The following is a 17,721-nucleotide window of genomic DNA, read 5'->3' as shown; positions in this document are numbered from 1 at the left end:
CCGGTGAAAGCAAAGCAACTAAAGAGCGAAATGTATTTCTGAGAACTTAATGGAGATCAAAACATAAATGCAGTATGGGAAAGTTAGTTAAAAATAACAGCCATTAAGCAGGCAGGAACTTTTCCTTACATAAATGCTAACTTCATTATAAGTTTGCCTTACTTTTAAAAAGTAAAAGTTTTGGTGTTGCTTCACCATTAATGACTTATCATACAGCTGTGGAATTGTTCTTGTGCCTAAAATTGACTAAAGAATGCAACAATTCAGTTTCACTGACTATGATCAGCTATACCTGCAAGAAAGGTTCCTTTCACTTCTGAATAATGATAAAAGTAATAACTAAAACGTTTAGAATTGTGTGTAACTTGAGTATGCCTTACGATACGCTGGTTTAACCCAGAAGAAACATAATTGAGTTGTAACGATCCTGTATGCAAAATGTTTCTGATGTTCCGATGATTTATTTTGTTTCTTTTTAAAATACATTAATGTATTTTATGTAATTTTTTTTTTTTTTTAAATTGAAACATCCCAATTACATAAGTATTTATTCTGGATATGAGACTCATAACTGAGCTTGAGTGCTTCCTTCCTCCATCACAAGTCCTTGAGATGATTCTAGAACTTGACTTAAGTCCACCTGTGACAATCTAAATCAATTTGACACAATTAAGAAGGTACATGCCTGCACATGTCTGTCCTGTAAACTATGTGACCTATATAAGGTCACATATATATATGAGGTTGATGGTGTATGTCAGAATGAAAACCAAGGCAGAGAGATGTATGTAGACCTGTGAGAAAGGACTGTGTCAAAACTGACATAAAGAAACTTCTAGAGTATTTACAGTCCCCCTGATCAGAGAGGCTACATCATTCTACAATGGAATAAGGTTTTTAAGCACCAAAATGAGTGATCAGGGGCGACTAACTTTGGTCAGGCAGGTAACCAACAACTGAATTGGTAATTTTTAATCAGAACATGAATCTAACAGGATATCTTTGGAGAGGACTGAAAATAGCTGCACAATGATGCTCCCCATCCATCCTGGTTTGAGCCTTGAACGTTTCTGCTGAGAAATACTGGGAGAAACTTTGGAAGAACAAGTGTCCTGAGTTTAGGATAACCATCATCCTATCACTAGCCATCAATTTTTCATACTCATTTTATCTTGTTCAGGGTCACTAGGGGTCTGAGTCTATCCCAGCTGCCATTGGGAGGCAGTGTAAACCCTGGACAGATCACTGGCCCATCACAGGGCTGCCAAAGATTACAACCCACTTAAAGGACCTGAAAACGTATAGAAATGGACATTTCTCCCTCGTATTTTACATACACTAACAAGAACAACAATTAATAGAATTAATTGCATAATAAGCCAAACAAAAACACAAAATTCAATTTGCACTATTCATTGTGTGAACAGGTTTTGCTATTAACGTGTATATCAAGGAACTAATCAATCAATTAGGCATAAACAGATGAATAAACCAGCTTTTTGTGGGGAGCTTTATTATCAAGAACAGTGTGCATCTGTCTCCCTCTTTTTGTTAGCTCATTGCTAGCTATATATATTATCGCCCCCTGCGGTCAGCAGAGATGTTTCACAGTAACCCTTGTGCAGGTGGCATACTTGTCTGTTAGAAACAAATACCATCTCATCAAAACACTCCAATATTTCACAGGCTTCTGTACACACAGCTATCACTGCAAATGCTTTAGGTGAAAAAATACAAATACTTCCTCTATCATCATTACTTTATCAGGATATTATTGTAATTCAGCCTCTATCATGTGCCCTCAGTGTGCACATAAATAAAATCGTCTTTTTTTGGTGTAACAACTTGGGTGTCATTTCACAATATTGCAAAGAAAGACTGACGGGAAACACATACTTAGTATAAGAAGAAAGTCAGAGACATGAATGAGACAACAAAATGCATTCTGAATAGTAAAAGAAGCCTCTTCTCTCTTTTCTCTTATGTAGCCAAACTTTTTGTACTGTCATGTTTGGTTCAGACATATCGGCAAGAATTTAGTAACATATCTGTGTGTATCTTTACTTCTCCTCTAATAAAAGCCCTGAGATTCATCCAGATATTGTAACATTCTAACTCTGTCCCACTTCTCTTTCAGTTTAATCACGTCACCATCAGTCAGATTTTTCAGAAATCCAGTACAAGAGATCTGTCAGATTTAGTTTTAACATAAAAAGAAGAATTCTGTAATGCTTACAACAAATAATCCGGCATCCATGATGCTTTGCAGTGCAGTAAGGGAACACAGTGAACATTTATTTCCTGATTCTAGCCTGTAAAATGTTGGCAGCACATTTGAAGACATAATACTAGTTCTCTGTCCTCTTGGATCACATTCCTGTTCCCAGGTCAGCCCTGGCAAACCTATGTTAACAGCTGAAATGATGCATTACGGTATGTTTATGTCTGCTATTACACAGCCTCGCATCTCCGTGGGATCAATGTCTAGAACTCACAGGGGACTTTATGGTCGGCTGTTTTTATGCAACATCTCAATTATATTTCCACTGGGATTCAAAGTGTGTTGATGGTACACACAGATACTCGGTGATGAGTTTATGGGTACCTTGCTGTACTTAATAGTGTTTGTTTTAATCTCTTGACATATCACCATAACATTCTTACGGGCCCTTCATGCTGTGCTGTGTCTGCAGTGCTCAATAGTCAGTTTTCACTGACCATAACGCACTTTATGGCATTTGTATGCCCTGTAACAGCCTGCCACGGATGAGGGGTTTGTTCGACTGCTTTAAGTGGTCTCAAAACACGACAGTCTGATATCTCAAACACAACACCGGGGGGATTGTGGCCATTACGTAACGCAATTTACGGAATACCCCACGGGCCAATTAACGGATAACAATATTTTGTAACAATGTCAGTAATCTGTGCGCCTTGCATAACGCCTGGCTCTGGATGCGCTGCTAGAGGCTGGCATTCTGGTAATGGATTGTAAACACGGGCTGCCCATAGGCCTCGGCCGCTTCAGATATTATTCTGATGGAGAAGAGCCACCTTCTCTCCCCGCCACCTGCAGAATGCGCAAGTCACTAACAGCCCACTGCAGCCCCGTGGCCTCTTGATTTATTGCACTGCACAAAACAGATAGCAAAGAGCTTTAGCAGAAATATTGGCATATTAATGCTATGACAGCACAATGCAAGTTTCCCGCTGGAAAAAAAAATATGCAGAGTGGCCTCGACATAACAGTGACAGCCCCGCGGTGTTGATTTAGATGAAGATGCACAACACGAATCCAGGGATTCCGCTCAAAAGGTGCTTACCTCCAGCGTTCGTATCTCTTTTTGTGTCAAGTCGTTGGATGTGGCACATTTGGTCCGTAAACCCTCCAAACTAGAAATGCTTATGTCTATCATATTTTGCACCAACTCGCACTGCTGCAAGGCTTTCTGCAAACTAAGATGCTGCTCCTCGCTTTTTGTCATCTCCTCGTTCATAGTTTGGCGAGCAGTGGATGTTATTTTCCCTTTGCACTTACAAAAAAAAAGAAGGAAAGAAATTAAAGCAAGAAAAAAATAGGAATAGTAATTCAAAAAGGAAGCGTGGAGGAGCCCGCGGAGCAGAGCAACCTGCAAAACGCCATGAAACGATTTGTTGTGGGCTTAAAGACGAGGTTTGAGCCGCGAGAGAGTCGACTCCATTGCAACAACAGTCCTCGTAGTTCCTGCTGGATCATCAAGGTGTCTCTGGATGAAGGCTAAATCAAACACAGCATGAAGATACTACACGGTTTGCCTCAGCATCCATTGGCTGCCCCTTCCTCTCAAATGGATGTTGGAAAAAAAAAGAAGGAAATATAGACGCTGCTCAGCGCATCATAAGCGGACGGGTCGGTCTAAAGCCTGGTGGTTTTTAAAGGTGCTGATATGTGGATTTGGTGCAGGTACTCCCTGTCTCCCTTGGCAGCAGCTGCATCCCGGTTCTCTCCCACCACACCGACATGTTTCCTGTCAATCAAACCCACAGCAACAGCATCGCAGCGCTCAGGCTCCGCCGTGAGGGGCCGCTCTCGCGAGATCAGAGTTGAGTGCAGTGGGCTTCAGTGTCCAGGCCTTCATAAGAAACATAACTAATTCTAAATATTTTAAAGCTCTCTATGCTGTTTGATTATGTGTGCCTGTGATTTGCAGACTCTGTTTGACTCGCTGCCTTAGTCCTCGTCTTATTTATTCCAAAAGAGCTTCAATAAAAAAGACTTATTTTCTTGGTCCAGTTGCCTTTATTCAAGCTTTTAGGATTATCATGCATACCTGCATAACTGAGAATCTCCACCATTATATGATACGTTCTAAAACTCAAGTATATCTTGCAAAATATCTCTGTAAAGCTGCCTGATTAGAATAGCACAAAGACAGCTTGACAAGATTAAAATTTAGACTATTATGAGGGTGGGTGTCCGAAGATGAACCTGAAAGGTGACAAAATGAAAAGAGTAATAAGAAATCGGATAAACGTGTTTATGTGACACCAAATATGAGGAGTAATATGAAATAAGATAAGACTTTATCTATCATACATTGGGGATAATTTGTGTTAATGCAGCATGAATTTCATAATGTGTAGTAGACACAAATGCCATGTACAAAAAGTACCTCTTCAGTAAGAAGGTCCAGTTTCAAGTGTGTTTGTAGTTGTAAATTAATCTTATCAATAAAGCATCTTATAAATGAAGCAATATGAGGTGGATAGCTCACAGTTCAGTGATCACAGACCATTGGTCAAGACACACTTAAAGGTCACAATCCAAAGGTTTTAAGCTTCACCTGTAAGGAATTGGTTGAAATGATACTTTTCCAAATGTGGGTATAACAATCAACACAGAACTGCAAGTATGACATGCTGCATATAAAAATCACACATGGACAAACACCAGGCAAAGCTGATTTTGACAGATTTTGACACTAATTTGGGCACAGCGTATCGAGAAAGGGAGTGGACAGACTTTATTTTTCCTTAAATCTAAATATAGATGAGTGTGTGAGTTGGAACGACAGTCATCTGCACCATACAATTTTCACTTTTGGACATCTGCAGAGAAGTCCGCCAGCAGTACTACTAAACACAGTTAAAACACCATGAGCCGCACTGGTTTTATCATTTCTTTTCAATCATATGAAAATGCATTTGTTCCAGAAACGTATTAATAAAATGTACCAAAAATATGATCGTGTACAAAATGTTTAATATGGGATAAAGTGTGTGTAATTATTCCAGCGGTTAAAACAGATTTTTTTTAGTGTGCAAATGCCACCATGTTCCCGCCCATAGGGAAAGCAAATAGATGTATGTTATTGGTTGTACGTGATGACGTATGTCGTAAATTTAGTTACTGAGCGCGGCAGAGAAGGCTTGCAGCAAAAGTGAACGGAGCAACATAAGCTCTCAAAGTGTTTAACTCACCTTGTCACAATTTCACAGTTGACGGGACATATGGCGTCTACAAGTACAGCACGGTTACAGAGCAGAAATCTACCATGGTGAGCTGAAAGTCGATGTTTAGCACGTATACGTTAGGTAGTGCTAGCTAGCTAACATGGTTACTCTGTGTCAAAGCTAGCCGCTTGTCTCAGAGAAGACGTCCTCGGTGCACTAACGTTTGCTTTCCAAATGTTTAAAAATACTTATTTAATTATGGACTTTATGTGCATGTATTTAGTTGGGCTTTGTTTCGATGACAGTTAACGCATCGTGCTCATTGTTACAGTCGTCAACTATATGCATTTTGTCATTGGAAATGTACATGTTATAAGTTGCACATTGGTTTCAACAAAGTATACACAGGGTGATTTCTGGAGTAAGAAGCTGCTTATCTTCTAGTGTTGTCTTAAAGCAACTACAGCCTCAAAAAATAATAAAACCTCGGGGTTTGTGTAAAATGTTATTAAGATCTGAATGTAATGGTTTGCAAATCTCGTTAATCATTATTTTATTCACAATAGAGCATAGAAAACGTGTTGGATGTTGAAAGTTAAAAAATGTCCCTCTTTCCATGAAAAATATTTTCTCATCTTGAATTTTGAATTTGAGGGCAGCAACACATCTCAAAATAAGCTGTGAAAGGGCAACAAAAGACTGGAAAAGTAAGTTATAAAGTAATAATATACCAGCTGGGGGGAAATGTGTATTTGGTAAGGTTGAGTAGCAACAGGTCAGTAATATGCTTGGGTATAGGAAGAGCAGTTAAGAGAGACAGTTGCTCAGAAGTAAAGATGGGCAAAGGTCTAGCATTCTGTAAAAAGAAAAAAAGATTTAAAAAGCCAACATTGCAAATTGTGGTGCGATTTCAGAATAATGTTCCCCAATGTAAATTTGCAAAGGCTTTGAATCTTCCATCATCTGCAGAACATGAAATGGTCAAATGATTCAGCTGCTGGAGACAGCTAAAAAACATCAATGTTGGTTGTCCGTGATCTTTGGGCAGCACTTTAACAGCCATCATCATTTTGTCATGGAAATCACTGCATGGGCTCAGAAACACTTCCAGAAATCATTGTCTGCGAACACAGGTCACGCCACCATGTCATCCACAAATGCAGGTTAAAGCTCCATCATGCAAAGAAGAAACAAAATGTGAACATGATGCAGAACCGCTGCGGTTTTCTTTTGGCCAAAGGTCGTTTATAATTGAGGTAAAGTGGAAAACTGTGTTCACGTATGACTTGGATGGGGTCATGGATGCCGTGTTCTGCGGACTACAGAGGAGAAGGACAATTCGGCGCGCTATCAGCAGTGTGTTAGTGCCCATGAAACTAGGAACTGGCACAACTGGAAAGGCATCATCAATCCTGAACATTACTTGCAGGCTTTAAATGCAGAATTTTCCTGGGATGGTCTTGCATGTTTCAGCAAGACAATGCTAAACAACATACTGCATCTATTACAACAGCATGGCTTAGTAGTAGAAGAGTTTAGGTAGTGGACAGCGCTGCCAGCAGCTGGTCTCCTCAGCTCCCAGATGTTCACCGACTGATGTTAAAAGAAGAGGGGATGCTAAACAGGGACCTGTGCCAACTTGCAAATTCAGTATGAGAAAACATGAGAAATAAAATGGAAAAATGCCTCACTTGCTACACTTGATTTGTTTTCTGTTGTGAATGTTTTTCTAATTTGTTTCTAAATCATTGAATTAGCTTTGTATTTCCATGCAACACAGCATCCCAAACTTAAAGTGTCCAAAGCATTGGTCAGTTAGCGGCCTAATGTATTTAGTGCTGACGATAAGACGATTGATTGATATGTTTCTGCTTTGTATTCCAGGGTTGAAAAATACAGACCACAAACTCTAGATGAATTAATCTCGCACAAAGATATTCTGAGCACCAGTAAGTATGTGCACTGCAGGAATTAATATGTGATGTAATCTTCCCTCCTGAAGCCTCAGCTTGCATGGTGCAGTACAAACACACTCCAGGTATCTAAAGCTGGAGTTATAAATGGCCTTCAACAAACCAATGTAGTAATATCTGTGTAGTGATAACTGTTCCTGCTGCCTGCCAGTGACACTTGGGTCCAATCATAGCTCCTCCCTTTGCCCTTGCCTCTCTGTTTTTGCTCAGGAAAATGCCCCTTTTCTTTTTGAACTCAAAGAGTAGTGGTCATCTCGCCATCCACACGGCCCGCTACCCTCCAACTGAAGGGCTAGATGCCTACCGCTCTTTGATTCCTAAAAGAAAAGCGTACCATATCTCTGCAAAACAGGGAAATAAATGAACAGATTTCAAGCGATCCAGCATCATATTTAGTTAATTTTGTGCGTTGCTGCATATAACCTCTTTTCATCTGTTCAGTCCAGAGGTTCATCAGTGAGGACAAGCTTCCCCACCTCTTGTTCTACGGCCCGCCTGGTACAGGCAAAACCACCACAATTCTCGCCTGTGCCAGGAAGCTCTACAAGGAAAAAGAGTTCAACTCCATGGTGTTGGAGGTACAATGCAAATCCTCGTTTCCAGGTTTTGGTTTATTGGGATTTGAAGGTTTCAAGCGACTGAAAAACTAGACTTCGTGACTCTTTGATTTCATATTGAAATTGTTCTAACTTTGTTTTGTAGCTAAATGCATCAGATGACAGAGGTATCGATGTTGTACGAGGCGCTATTCTGAGCTTCGCCAGCACCAGGACCATCTTCAAGTGAGACTCAGCCTCACTTATTCACACTCTTTGTAGAATGTTTTTAAAGCGCTTTAATTTTCAGTTAATAACTGAAACAGAAATTGTAAGTTGCTTCCTGTTTGTCTTCCCCTCTTGTCCTCCAGGAAGGGCTTCAAGTTGGTCATACTGGACGAGGCTGATGCCATGACCCAGGATGCCCAGAATGCATTGCGGCGAGGTGAGCCATCTGTTCGCCAGGGTGTCGCCCACTGTGTGCCGCACGGCTCACTGAGCAGCCACACAATTTGGCTGCTTGTGAATAAGCGTATCTGTTTATGATGTTGAAACATAGGTCTGAAAAATAAATGCACACAGCAAGATTTGAAGGACAAATTAGATTTTGTTTTCATGACTTTCATCGATCTTCTTGGCTGACTTTGACAAAACTTCCCAATTAACTAGAAAATTGGAAGTATTAAATGAACTCTGAAATGTCTTTAAAATATCAACAAGCTACTCTGCATCATTACAAATAGACATTCTGTTCCAAGAAAAAACTGCGTTGATTATTTATCTATTTATCTTTTTAAATTAGTCCCATCACCGGACTGATGGTGAAACCTGTTTTTCACTGTAGGGTCATTTAAAAGCAACAGTTTCATATATATTAAAGACATCGTTATCTAATGCCACTCTGCCGCTGTCTCAGTTATTGAGAAGTTCACAGAAAACACCAGATTCTGCCTCATCTGCAACTACCTGTCCAAGATCATCCCGGCCCTGCAGTCTCGCTGCACCAGGTTCCGCTTCGGCCCGCTGTCCCAGGATCAGATGATCCCTCGGCTGGAGTACGTTGTCCAGCAGGAGAGGTGAGAAAACGTGGCACCGTTCATTTTACTTTATAGGTCAACTAATAACCCCCTTACTTTTAAGGAAGTGTCAATTGAAGTATCAGTGATGAACATGAGTCAAATGAAATATTGAGTGAATCTTTTTGTGGCAGCATTGACGTCACCCCAGATGGAATGAAGGCCATTGTGGCCTTGTCATCGGGTGACATGAGAAGATCACTCAACATCTTGCAGGTACGGCCAGAAGCTCAGCAGGATCGCTGTTCTCAAACTGACCGGTGCTTCTACTCTTTTGACTGTGTCTCAAAATATTCGCCGCATCTATCTGTCACATGTAACTCGACATAAGAATGGAAAACCTGAGCGTCTTTGTGGTTTCAGAGCACAAGCATGGCGTACGGGAAGGTCACAGAAGACACAGTGTACACCTGCACAGGCCAGCCCCTCCGCTCAGATATAGCCAACATCCTTGACTGGTGCCTCAACAAAGACTTCACCACAGCGTATAAACGTATCCTTCACTTCACCTGGTCTTTCAAGAAAATCCCTCCTTCTGTATAAACTGAACGTTTCTGCACTGCAACAGCTAAAACTGAAGGTTGACGGAAGCTCGTCGTAGTGAAATGATTAAATATGAGAGTTTATAGCTATTATTTTAGACCTCAGTGCTTGTTTAAATGTTGGAAGTGTATGCAGGATTTACTGAGGTGTTGGAATTATTGGGCTGAACTTTATTTCTAATCCTAAAACATCTGCTAACAGCTGTTCAGTTTGTCTTCTTGTAATTCTTTGACACCCCTGTGACAGAAATCCTTCAGCTGAAGACTTTGAAAGGTTTGGCTCTGCACGACATCCTCACTGAGGTGCATCTGCTCATCCACAGAGGTGAGACATGTTTTCACTTAGTCATTCTGCCCCTATATTTCTCCATGTTAATGCAGCTTGCCTGTTTTTTTTTTGTTTTCAATAAACAAGTTGCTCTTGTTTATGAGCTGTGGGCTTTTAGTGAGGATGCTTTAACACTGATAGACAGGAAAACCACCAGATCTCTACCACACACGATCCTTTAGGTGGGGAATGTTGTTTTGTGGCACCTGTGAGAGTAAAGGGTGGTGTAGAGTGTTTACTTACAGCAGCTTTTGGAGGATGAGCCTGAGACAAAATGGAAGTAAATTCTATTTCAATACCAGTTAAATCTTTTGGGGCTTGCCTTGTGGTAGTCTTTCATTTATTTATTCATTCATTTTCTCCATTCCAGTGGATTTCCCTCCGGCTATTCGGATCGGTCTGCTAATCAAGTTGGCCGACGTAGAGTGAGTGCAATGCTTTAGTTTTTTTCCCTGTATAAATAAAAGCACCATTAATAACATAAAGGCATCACCGCGTAACGAACTGTTCCTTTGTACTCATTTCATCTTAGATACCGGCTTTCTTCAGGAACTAACGAGAAGATCCAGCTCAGCTCCATGATAGCAGCTTTCCAGGCAGTGAGAGACCTTGTGGTCAGCGAGGCCTCGCAAAAATAGCAGCTTCGACTTGTCACCAGAATTCGGTTTCAGACCACAGACACGTGGAAATAAATATTTCAAGTTGTCAGCAGATCGCTATCACTTACTTTAGACCGCAATGAAAAACAAGTGGAGCACATGACTGCATTCCAAGCTCAAGATGAATAATAAATCTCATACATGTAAATGTGTTTTAATCACTTTAATAAAACCTTTCCAGTTTTTGTTATATTCTGTCAACAACTAACACGAGCAGGTACAGCAGCAGCGCTCTTATTATGATAATGAGCACGGGAATTAAAAATGCATAAACCTTTTCTATTTACACAATAAATTAGCAGTATAAAATGGTGATATTCAAGTTAAATGATGTGAGCATTTAGTTTAGGGATCTTATTAAAGTGGTAGTGCAATATATGGAATCTTTAGTGTAGAGCGTTGCATCTAAAGTAGATTACTGGATGGTTTTCATAATCGGTCAAGCTTTGAAGGGATTTCCTATTGGATACAGAAAAGGCATTTTTATCCCTCTGTTTCTTTTTAACTCTCCCAGTCCTCTTCATCTGAGGAGCAGCAGGTCTTGAGGCGTTCAGGGATGTTTCTGTAGGTGAGAAATTCGAGGATCCTCTTGGGAAGGGGCAGCGCTTCTATCTGATGCGTGGAGATGGAGTGGCGCAGGATGGACCGACACAGGTGGCACAAGCTGGGCACCGTCCTGGGAGCCGTCCAGAACCTGACGTGGCCGTCTCTGGTTCTGCCCAGAGAGAGGGGAAGAGAACTTAGTGGTCAGGGTGGCCGTTATGAGGTAGTCTGGAGGAACAGAGACTGTTTTTCTTGTTTAAAGGGTGAGAAGTTAAATCTGTTCTCAACTGAAGGTTAGGTGCCAATAATGATGCGTGTTCACAGAGCGGCTGCAAAATTTCAGCTAATTTTAGTTCAGAAGTTCCTCAGTGGAGAGAAAAAATAAGCTACTTTCTGTTGATGAATCCACAACGTAAGACGCAGCAATGAACATCCTCATTGTGCATCAACCGCTGCAGGCAATGGTGCAGATGACTATCCGTATAGATAAGGAAAGAATCAGACTTCACAGAGATTTTAGACCCATGTATGAAATGGATGTAGTGTATTTGAACAGAGAAGTTTCCATGATTTTAACCTGGGTGAAAAACATGACGGTGGAGTGTAGTTTAGCTCAGAATCAAATTGAAGAAGAAGAAAAAAGAGAGAGAGAGAGAAACACTGTTGGTATCAGTGTGCCGATTCTGCAGGAAATTTGTCTTAAAAACATTTTTACAGGTTTTTGATGGAAGATTCAACCTAAAACATTTGTTTTAAACACATGACAGACCGACAGAAGCGTTTGCAGCATGTTTTTCATACTCGTGACCTCAGAGGAGGGGAGCTAACTTGCAGGAGCTCCTCACTGAGCTCCATTCTGACTTCTGTGAATCTATCCACCTTTAGCACTTTCTAAAGAGCATCACATTCAAGTACTAAATTATGGTGAACCCTGATGACCTTCTTACCCGGTGGCAACTACGCCCCCTTGTGGATGATAATTGCAACAGAGTCCGCTGGAGTCTCGGTCTCTCTTGGTCTGCATCGTCATTTGTCTCTCTCCCGGCTCCCAAATCCTGAGAGCTCTGCAAACACGATGCATCGGTCTGAAAACATCTGTTCAGCATGATAAACATTCATTCTATAACATAGCTATGACGTGCAACTAATAAACTGCTCACCTGTCATCAGTCACGATTGCTAAGTGCAAGCCGTTGGGGGAGAATTGTATTGCTGATATCTGGTTTTGTCCGTAATCTTCGAAGTAGTCCCTGTGGCAAAAGACCACAAAAAGAAAAAGACGTTCTCATAAGACACAAGGCTCTTAAGACATGCTCCCAGGCTACATCAGGTGAGAGTGACAGTGGGATAGTTTCACTTTCCAGCATCTTTACCTGCTTGAAACTAATCTACCTTCCTGGTAAAGGTTTTGTATCTTAGACTTTACTTTTAGTTCTACCTGCTTTTTCACTGTCTCCAAGTGTATCAGAAATGATGCCGTCTGTGTTGCTTTCGGTAACTAACAAACTTACGCAAGAGTGGCCAGTTTCTCAGCTGTGTACGGATCCCAGAGGTCGATCCACCAGCTGGAGCCGCTGAAGGCCGCGGTGGCGAGCACCGCCCCGTCCGGAGAGAAGTCACAGGACGACAGCAGGCACAAGGTCTTATGGGTCCCGCCTGACAGGTTCCTGATGAACGTATATGACCGGAGACTCCACAAACACACCATCTGATCACAAAAACATCACGCAGTGATGTAGACTCTGCTGTGAGGACTGTTTTTCATTTGGAAAACTACAGATTTTTTATTTGAGACGTTTTTCTCAGCTGCAGACGTCACAGTGCCAGAAAATCAAGTAATTCGAGTCTCAGAGTTGTTCTGGCTCTGTCAGCAGGACGGCCCGAAACGCTCTGCACACCGCTGACAGTTGTTGTGATCTTAAAGTCTGCTGTTGCACAGTTTTAACCTGAGAGTGTTCAATTAGTAGTTAGACCAAAGTGTGAAAAGGTCTCCCTGGCGCACCAAAAGAAATGAACAAAGATACCCAACTGTTCAGCTCTCGATCAGTCTTGTGACCCGACCCAGGAGGAGATGAACATAATCATAACACTCCACGCTGGGGTGCAACAAATTGGGTCAAACATGTCCACTAAGAGCCTCTGTGGTGGAAAGAGATGTCTTAAAAGCTTATTTAACGTGGTTTTTCATAGATAAATATAACTATTAGCAATCAAAGGAAATGCTTCTTCAATAATCGGAATGTGGGCCGATAGGAGATTATTTGAATATAAATATCTTCTTTACTCTTGCACAGTTTCTTACCTGGTTGAAATTATTCTAGATTAATGTTAAGAGGGAGCTTTTACGCAGCTGTGACACTTTATGCATAAAATTTATGAATTGCATCCTTCGGGCTCTTAGTAACTGCCTGACGACAACACAAACAACAGGTTTATAATAAAAACAACAACTCACTCGATCAAATCTGCCAACAGAGGCGATCATGCTGCAGTCGGATGATACGCAGCAGCAGTTGATCCAGTCCTTGTGCCCCGAAAGGACCTGCACTTTTTTACCTAAAACACACAAAAGAGAATCCAACTGAGCCGAATGAGGCTGGTAGAAATAATGAGTTTCCCACGCAGAAAGCAGGCTCTGGTTCCCCTCAGTGTCAGTGCAGCATGAGGATCAGTTTGCAGATGCATGATGCAGCAACATTAAGTAACCTGCCGACGAGCCTTGTCAATTATGAGCGACGCTGTCTACAAAGAAATTAATTAAGCACAAGTAATAAGATTCAGGTTTAAATGTACTGTGTGGTGTGACAGTAGAGCCAAATGTGTAACGGAAGCCTATTTTTAAAAAACAAACACTGGTTTGCAGAAGCTACACTGATTGTAATGTTCAGAAAATCCTGTTGTTTCCTCGTGCTATTTAGCTCAAAACAGATTTAACTAAATTTTGACAACAAAGTATTACTTCTATAAGAAAACATGAGTAAAAATATCTTATTTTCTCATCTTTTCTTCTGCGCAAACACAACTGTCCGTGCACCTTTGTGAGCAAGATCCCAAATCCTCAAAGTCTTGTCCCGAGAGGATGATATGAGCGTGAGCGTCCCGTTCTGAGGGAAAACCAGGTCCCTTACAACGCCCTCGTGGCCATGGAGATCAAATACAGCATTCCCTTTAAATGCAAAAAAGAAAAGCGGTTGGGAAAAAAATAGATAAATCAGCCGAGCATTGTTTCCCAAACACAGCGCACACCTCACGCACGCCTCACCTGTTAACACGTTCCAGATCTTTATCACCCCGTTCTCTAAGCCTGTGGCCAGAAGCAGGCTGTTCTTCCCTTTTTTGGCTTTTTTAGCCGGACGTGTCGGTGTGGCCGATTTGGGAGGTCTGGGGCCGAAGGCGAGTCCCCACACGGGGTGACCACAACTGAAGCTCTTGTCTCCTCGGTCGGTCTCTCCATCCTGACCTTCTCTGTGGGTGAGAGCCGCATCAAGTATGCAGATAGCAAATGTAGGCGGTGTGCAGCTCGAGCTGCTGCTCGAACAATGCTGTTAGATATTATGTCAACACTCTGCTGGGAGAGGTCTGATCTTCGTGCTCTGTTTTTGTTTCATTTTTCTTTTAGGAGCTAATGACGCCCACTTGGATTCTTCTTCATCAACACTGCGGCAGTTTTTTTCCAAGCTTGAAAACAACCAGTGTCATAAGCCTGGCTGAGAACAAGTCACAGGATGATGTTGGTTTAGTTCAACTATGGTTAAACAGAGTTAAAAAGAAAAGACAAGGGCGGGGTAACCTGTGACTGACCAGTTAATCCACTGCACAGCAGCTTTAAACTGTAGCGAGGCTTCTCAACAGCTATTCACACACAGATTCAATGGAGAGCAGCTCTGGTCTCAATCGTCTCGTGCAAGGAAACTTTTGGGCAGTGGGACGAGTGGCAACATATTCTTCTACCACAGTCATGCCCACCTGTGGTGCTTTGAAACTGTTAAGATAGATAACTTCTGAAACAACATCCAGTCCCTTCCCGGAACATTTTTCCGTAAATAGCTGTAGTTAATACTCGTGGTGGCTGCATGACTAACAGTTTGACTGGGCATGTCTTTGCAGGTGGAGTGGGCCTGATCAAGTTAGATTAATCATGTAAAAGACGCAATGGTGAAATACAAATATTAAAAGAAAGTGAGAGACCATAAAATTGTTAACTAGGTTTGTGTGTTTTTTTTAGTAGTTTGCTGCTTCCAGCCACTAAGAGATACGCTCTTTTCTAATGTACATTTTTACCTTCCAGTAGTTTTTATTTCTCAAGTATCTTCTTTCAAAACATCATTTGTTTCTGTTGCACAATGATATTTAACCCACTGTGCCTTTATGTGATTTTAATTAAGATAAATGGGTGAAACAAAATGTAACTTATTCGTGGACATAAGATAACATTGAATATATTTTGTCTGACATTAATAATGTCATCTCCATCATTGAGCTCACTGGAGACAAGCGGTTATTTTTAGGCCGCCTTGTCCCATATTCCAGTTCGTAAATGGTCTGCTTCTCTTCTCACACAGTTGTCAGAATGTACGAGGGTGACGTGAATGCGTCACGTTGGGGGATTGAATGTGCAGGTAAACCTACTCGGAGTCGAGAGGCCAGGCGACCACCCAGACGATCCCGTGTCCCATCGACCAAGCGAACCAAGCTCCGTCCGGGGAGAAGTCCACGCTCCAGGTCTCGCATCCCGCCAGGTCCAGCAGAGACGGAGGACGCCTGGTCTTTAGCTCCAGGAGGAGCGCTGGGTCTGATGCTAGGGGATGGAAAAACGGCACAAAATCAACGTTTGACACATTCATGCTTCGCTGGCAGAGGCTGCGGGTCTTTTCCTCGACATTTCACCCTCCTTTCACCTCTCTCAGCTGTTCTCCCCTGTAGGCTTGTTTTTTAACGCTCCCACTAGAAAACCCGCTGCCTGGTGACGGAGCGTTGCGATGACAACACGACCAGGCTCGGGGATTATTCAGAAAAAGGACTTACACGTTGCTTGCAGCTCCGCGTTGCTGTCAGTGGAGCACATCGTTGCCGTCTTCTCATTCTTCGCCTTAAGGAAAACGTCCTGAATTTGTCCTCTCTGTTCGACAGCAGCCGTCCATTTAAACGAAGTCCAACTTCTTTCTCTTCTCGCTCCTGATATCAAGCGTTCGCTATGTGAAAAATGTACAAGTGGGAAAGGAAGTGTTCAGCTGATGTCCTGACGGCTGACTCACTTTGTACTATTGGCTGCAATGTTGCCCAACGTAGTCACGTTTTCGCTCTGTTACGTAACCATCGTGGGCCCTAACCACACCCCCATGAGATTAAAAAACAAGTTAACAGTCCTTTGGTTTCCACCCTTTATTGTTTTACTGCTGTCCAGCAGTGTTACTCGACAAATCTTCAGAACAATGAATGCAGGAGCAAAAATTGTTTAAAAGAAGCGGAGTTGCTCTCCCAGTAATTGGGCTTAATGTAAGAAAAATGCATCTTTGTCTGGGATTTCCACGTTCACTCAGACTGAAACAATAACAGCACTGAAAATTGGACATATAGCTAACATTTGAATAAAAGAAGCCATATATGAGAGGAGTTTTCCTGTCCTCAGAGTGAGACAAACAGACAGGACAATAAAAAAAAAATGTGGAGGAAACCTCCCGACGTGTGATGGACCTTTTCTTAAGGCTGATGTTCACGTTCTTTTCCTGGATGCAACGTTATAAACAGTCTTTTGATGTTTTTTGATGTTTTTATTAGCAGAAGAACACCTGGAATGATGTTCCAACAGTCACTTTCAATCTGGGGATCGTTTTTGCTGAAATTTTGCCATGAAGAGAGAAGTGATTATTGATGTCAAATAAATGTACAAGTGTCAGAAAAACCACTCTGGAGCCTCGTAGAATTGGTTCCATTTACAGCGTTACCCCAGTTTTCTTGTTCAGTCCCGTCTTATAGTGTTGAATTGTCAGACAATGGATCGACTTTAAAACATGGACAAAAGGTTTAAGATTTACACTTCTCTCCCCCAGTTTTCCCCCAGTTTCATTAGGCGAGTGTTGTTGGCTTGGCTTTGTGTCAGTAATTATTGTGTGATCACGGACACCGACTTTAACTTTTCACAAGCACACTGAACAAACGTATAAAAAAATATCCGCAGAAGGGCATTTTAGATACAAAGCACACATTATTCATGTCCGAGTTCACACTTTTCCAGCAGATCAGGTTCTCTGGATCTCCTTTTGACAGTACGATACATTATTCAAATGCTTTGACGTACATTTGCCTATTAAAAGTGCCACGTAAAAAAAAAAAAAGAAAAAAAAAAGAAAGAAAGAAAAAGTAGTTTTAAAACAATCCGCGTGTACAAAAGTGTGCATGTGATACAACGGTGACAGCATAAAACTTGGATGCAAACTTTAGAATTTCACTCAGTTTACTGTACTGTTCATTAAATCCTAACATTTAATTGAGATCCTCTTTCGAATACTTCTGGCTTGAGAAAAATGCCATTTCTTAGTCCGAAAAATATCTCTTTTTACATCTTAAATTTGCTCTTTTTGGTCTGACTCCAAAAGCCACAGAGGTTTATTTTGCTCTGAAATGAGGCACC

General features: G+C 41.6%; 5 protein-coding genes across 8 annotated transcripts in view; 3 read left to right on the top strand and 2 right to left on the bottom strand.

The window, feature by feature from the left end:
- The window catches only part of fbxo21 (F-box protein 21), a 286,959-nt gene extending 284,177 nt beyond the window's left edge, over nucleotides 1-2,782 (top strand). The window contains exon 13 of the transcript XR_011916386.1: nucleotides 2,772-2,782. The gene's annotated coding sequence lies outside the window, so the exon portion shown is untranslated. The remainder of the gene's footprint in view (nucleotides 1-2,771) is intronic.
- Nucleotides 1-4,030, bottom strand: part of ksr2 (kinase suppressor of ras 2) — a 116,636-nt gene extending 112,606 nt beyond the window's left edge. For 2 of the 3 annotated variants that reach the window (XM_072387427.1, XM_072387429.1), the window contains exon 1: nucleotides 3,324-4,029. In XM_072387427.1, coding sequence (XP_072243528.1) covers nucleotides 3,324-3,497 — 174 coding nt within the window. In that variant the 5' untranslated portion in view covers nucleotides 3,498-4,029. Of the gene's footprint in view, nucleotides 1-3,323 lie in introns of all 3 variants that reach the window. The other variant, XM_072387428.1, reaches the window with a different exon arrangement.
- The window catches only part of hspb8 (heat shock protein b8), a 480,000-nt gene that overhangs the window by 203,022 nt on the left and 259,257 nt on the right, over nucleotides 1-17,721 (top strand). The gene's annotated exons all lie outside the window — the stretch shown is intronic.
- rfc5 (replication factor C (activator 1) 5) lies at nucleotides 5,363-10,695 on the top strand. 2 transcript variants are annotated; one of them, XM_072387414.1, is made up of 11 exons: nucleotides 5,364-5,537; nucleotides 7,318-7,382; nucleotides 7,848-7,984; nucleotides 8,109-8,188; nucleotides 8,314-8,387; nucleotides 8,859-9,018; nucleotides 9,153-9,234; nucleotides 9,382-9,511; nucleotides 9,808-9,885; nucleotides 10,259-10,313; nucleotides 10,421-10,695. In XM_072387414.1, the coding sequence occupies exons 1-11, from the start codon at nucleotides 5,491-5,493 to the stop codon at nucleotides 10,524-10,526; spliced, it is 1,014 nt and encodes a 337-aa protein (XP_072243515.1). In that variant the 5' UTR covers nucleotides 5,364-5,490; the 3' UTR covers nucleotides 10,527-10,695. The 2 variants fall into 2 exon arrangements, with proteins under 2 accessions (XP_072243516.1, XP_072243515.1); XM_072387415.1 differs by lacking the exons at nucleotides 10,259-10,313; nucleotides 10,421-10,695 and adding an exon at nucleotides 10,071-10,252 and having other exon boundaries at nucleotides 5,363-5,537.
- On the bottom strand, nucleotides 10,696-16,573 carry wsb2 (WD repeat and SOCS box containing 2). Its single transcript, XM_072387413.1, has 9 exons — nucleotides 16,116-16,573; nucleotides 15,720-15,888; nucleotides 14,353-14,555; nucleotides 14,125-14,256; nucleotides 13,546-13,646; nucleotides 12,602-12,798; nucleotides 12,251-12,340; nucleotides 12,038-12,154; nucleotides 10,696-11,262 (listed from the first exon to the last, which is right to left on the bottom strand). Exons 1-9 carry the CDS (start codon nucleotides 16,153-16,155, stop codon nucleotides 11,049-11,051), a joined length of 1,263 nt encoding a protein of 420 aa, XP_072243514.1. The 5' UTR covers nucleotides 16,156-16,573; the 3' UTR covers nucleotides 10,696-11,048.

Source organism: Leuresthes tenuis, unplaced genomic scaffold (genome assembly GCF_036924035.1).
Source record: "Leuresthes tenuis unplaced genomic scaffold, fLeuTen1.0.hap1 SCAF_6, whole genome shotgun sequence".
Lineage (NCBI taxonomy): Eukaryota > Metazoa > Chordata > Actinopteri > Atheriniformes > Atherinopsidae > Leuresthes > Leuresthes tenuis.
Note: the sequence above shows the minus strand (reverse complement) of the source record. Positions and strands in the feature narration are given on the sequence as shown.

Coding starts and splice junctions, on each gene's coding strand:
- rfc5 (XM_072387414.1), top strand. CDS start 5,491: ATGGCGTCTACAAGTACAGCACGGTTACAGAGCAGAAATCTACCATG. Junction 5,538..7,317: donor CAGAGCAGAAATCTACCATG/GTGAGCTGAAAG, acceptor TTTGTATTCCAG/GGTTGAAAAATACAGACCAC. Junction 9,235..9,381: donor GATCACTCAACATCTTGCAG/GTACGGCCAGAA, acceptor TTGTGGTTTCAG/AGCACAAGCATGGCGTACGG.
- wsb2 (XM_072387413.1), bottom strand. CDS start 16,155: ATGTGCTCCACTGACAGCAACGCGGAGCTGCAAGCAACGT. Junction 15,889..16,115: donor CGCGGAGCTGCAAGCAACGT/GTAAGTCCTTTT, acceptor TCCATCCCCTAG/CATCAGACCCAGCGCTCCTC. Junction 11,263..12,037: donor GGGGGCGTAGTTGCCACCGG/GTAAGAAGGTCA, acceptor CTCTCTGGGCAG/AACCAGAGACGGCCACGTCA.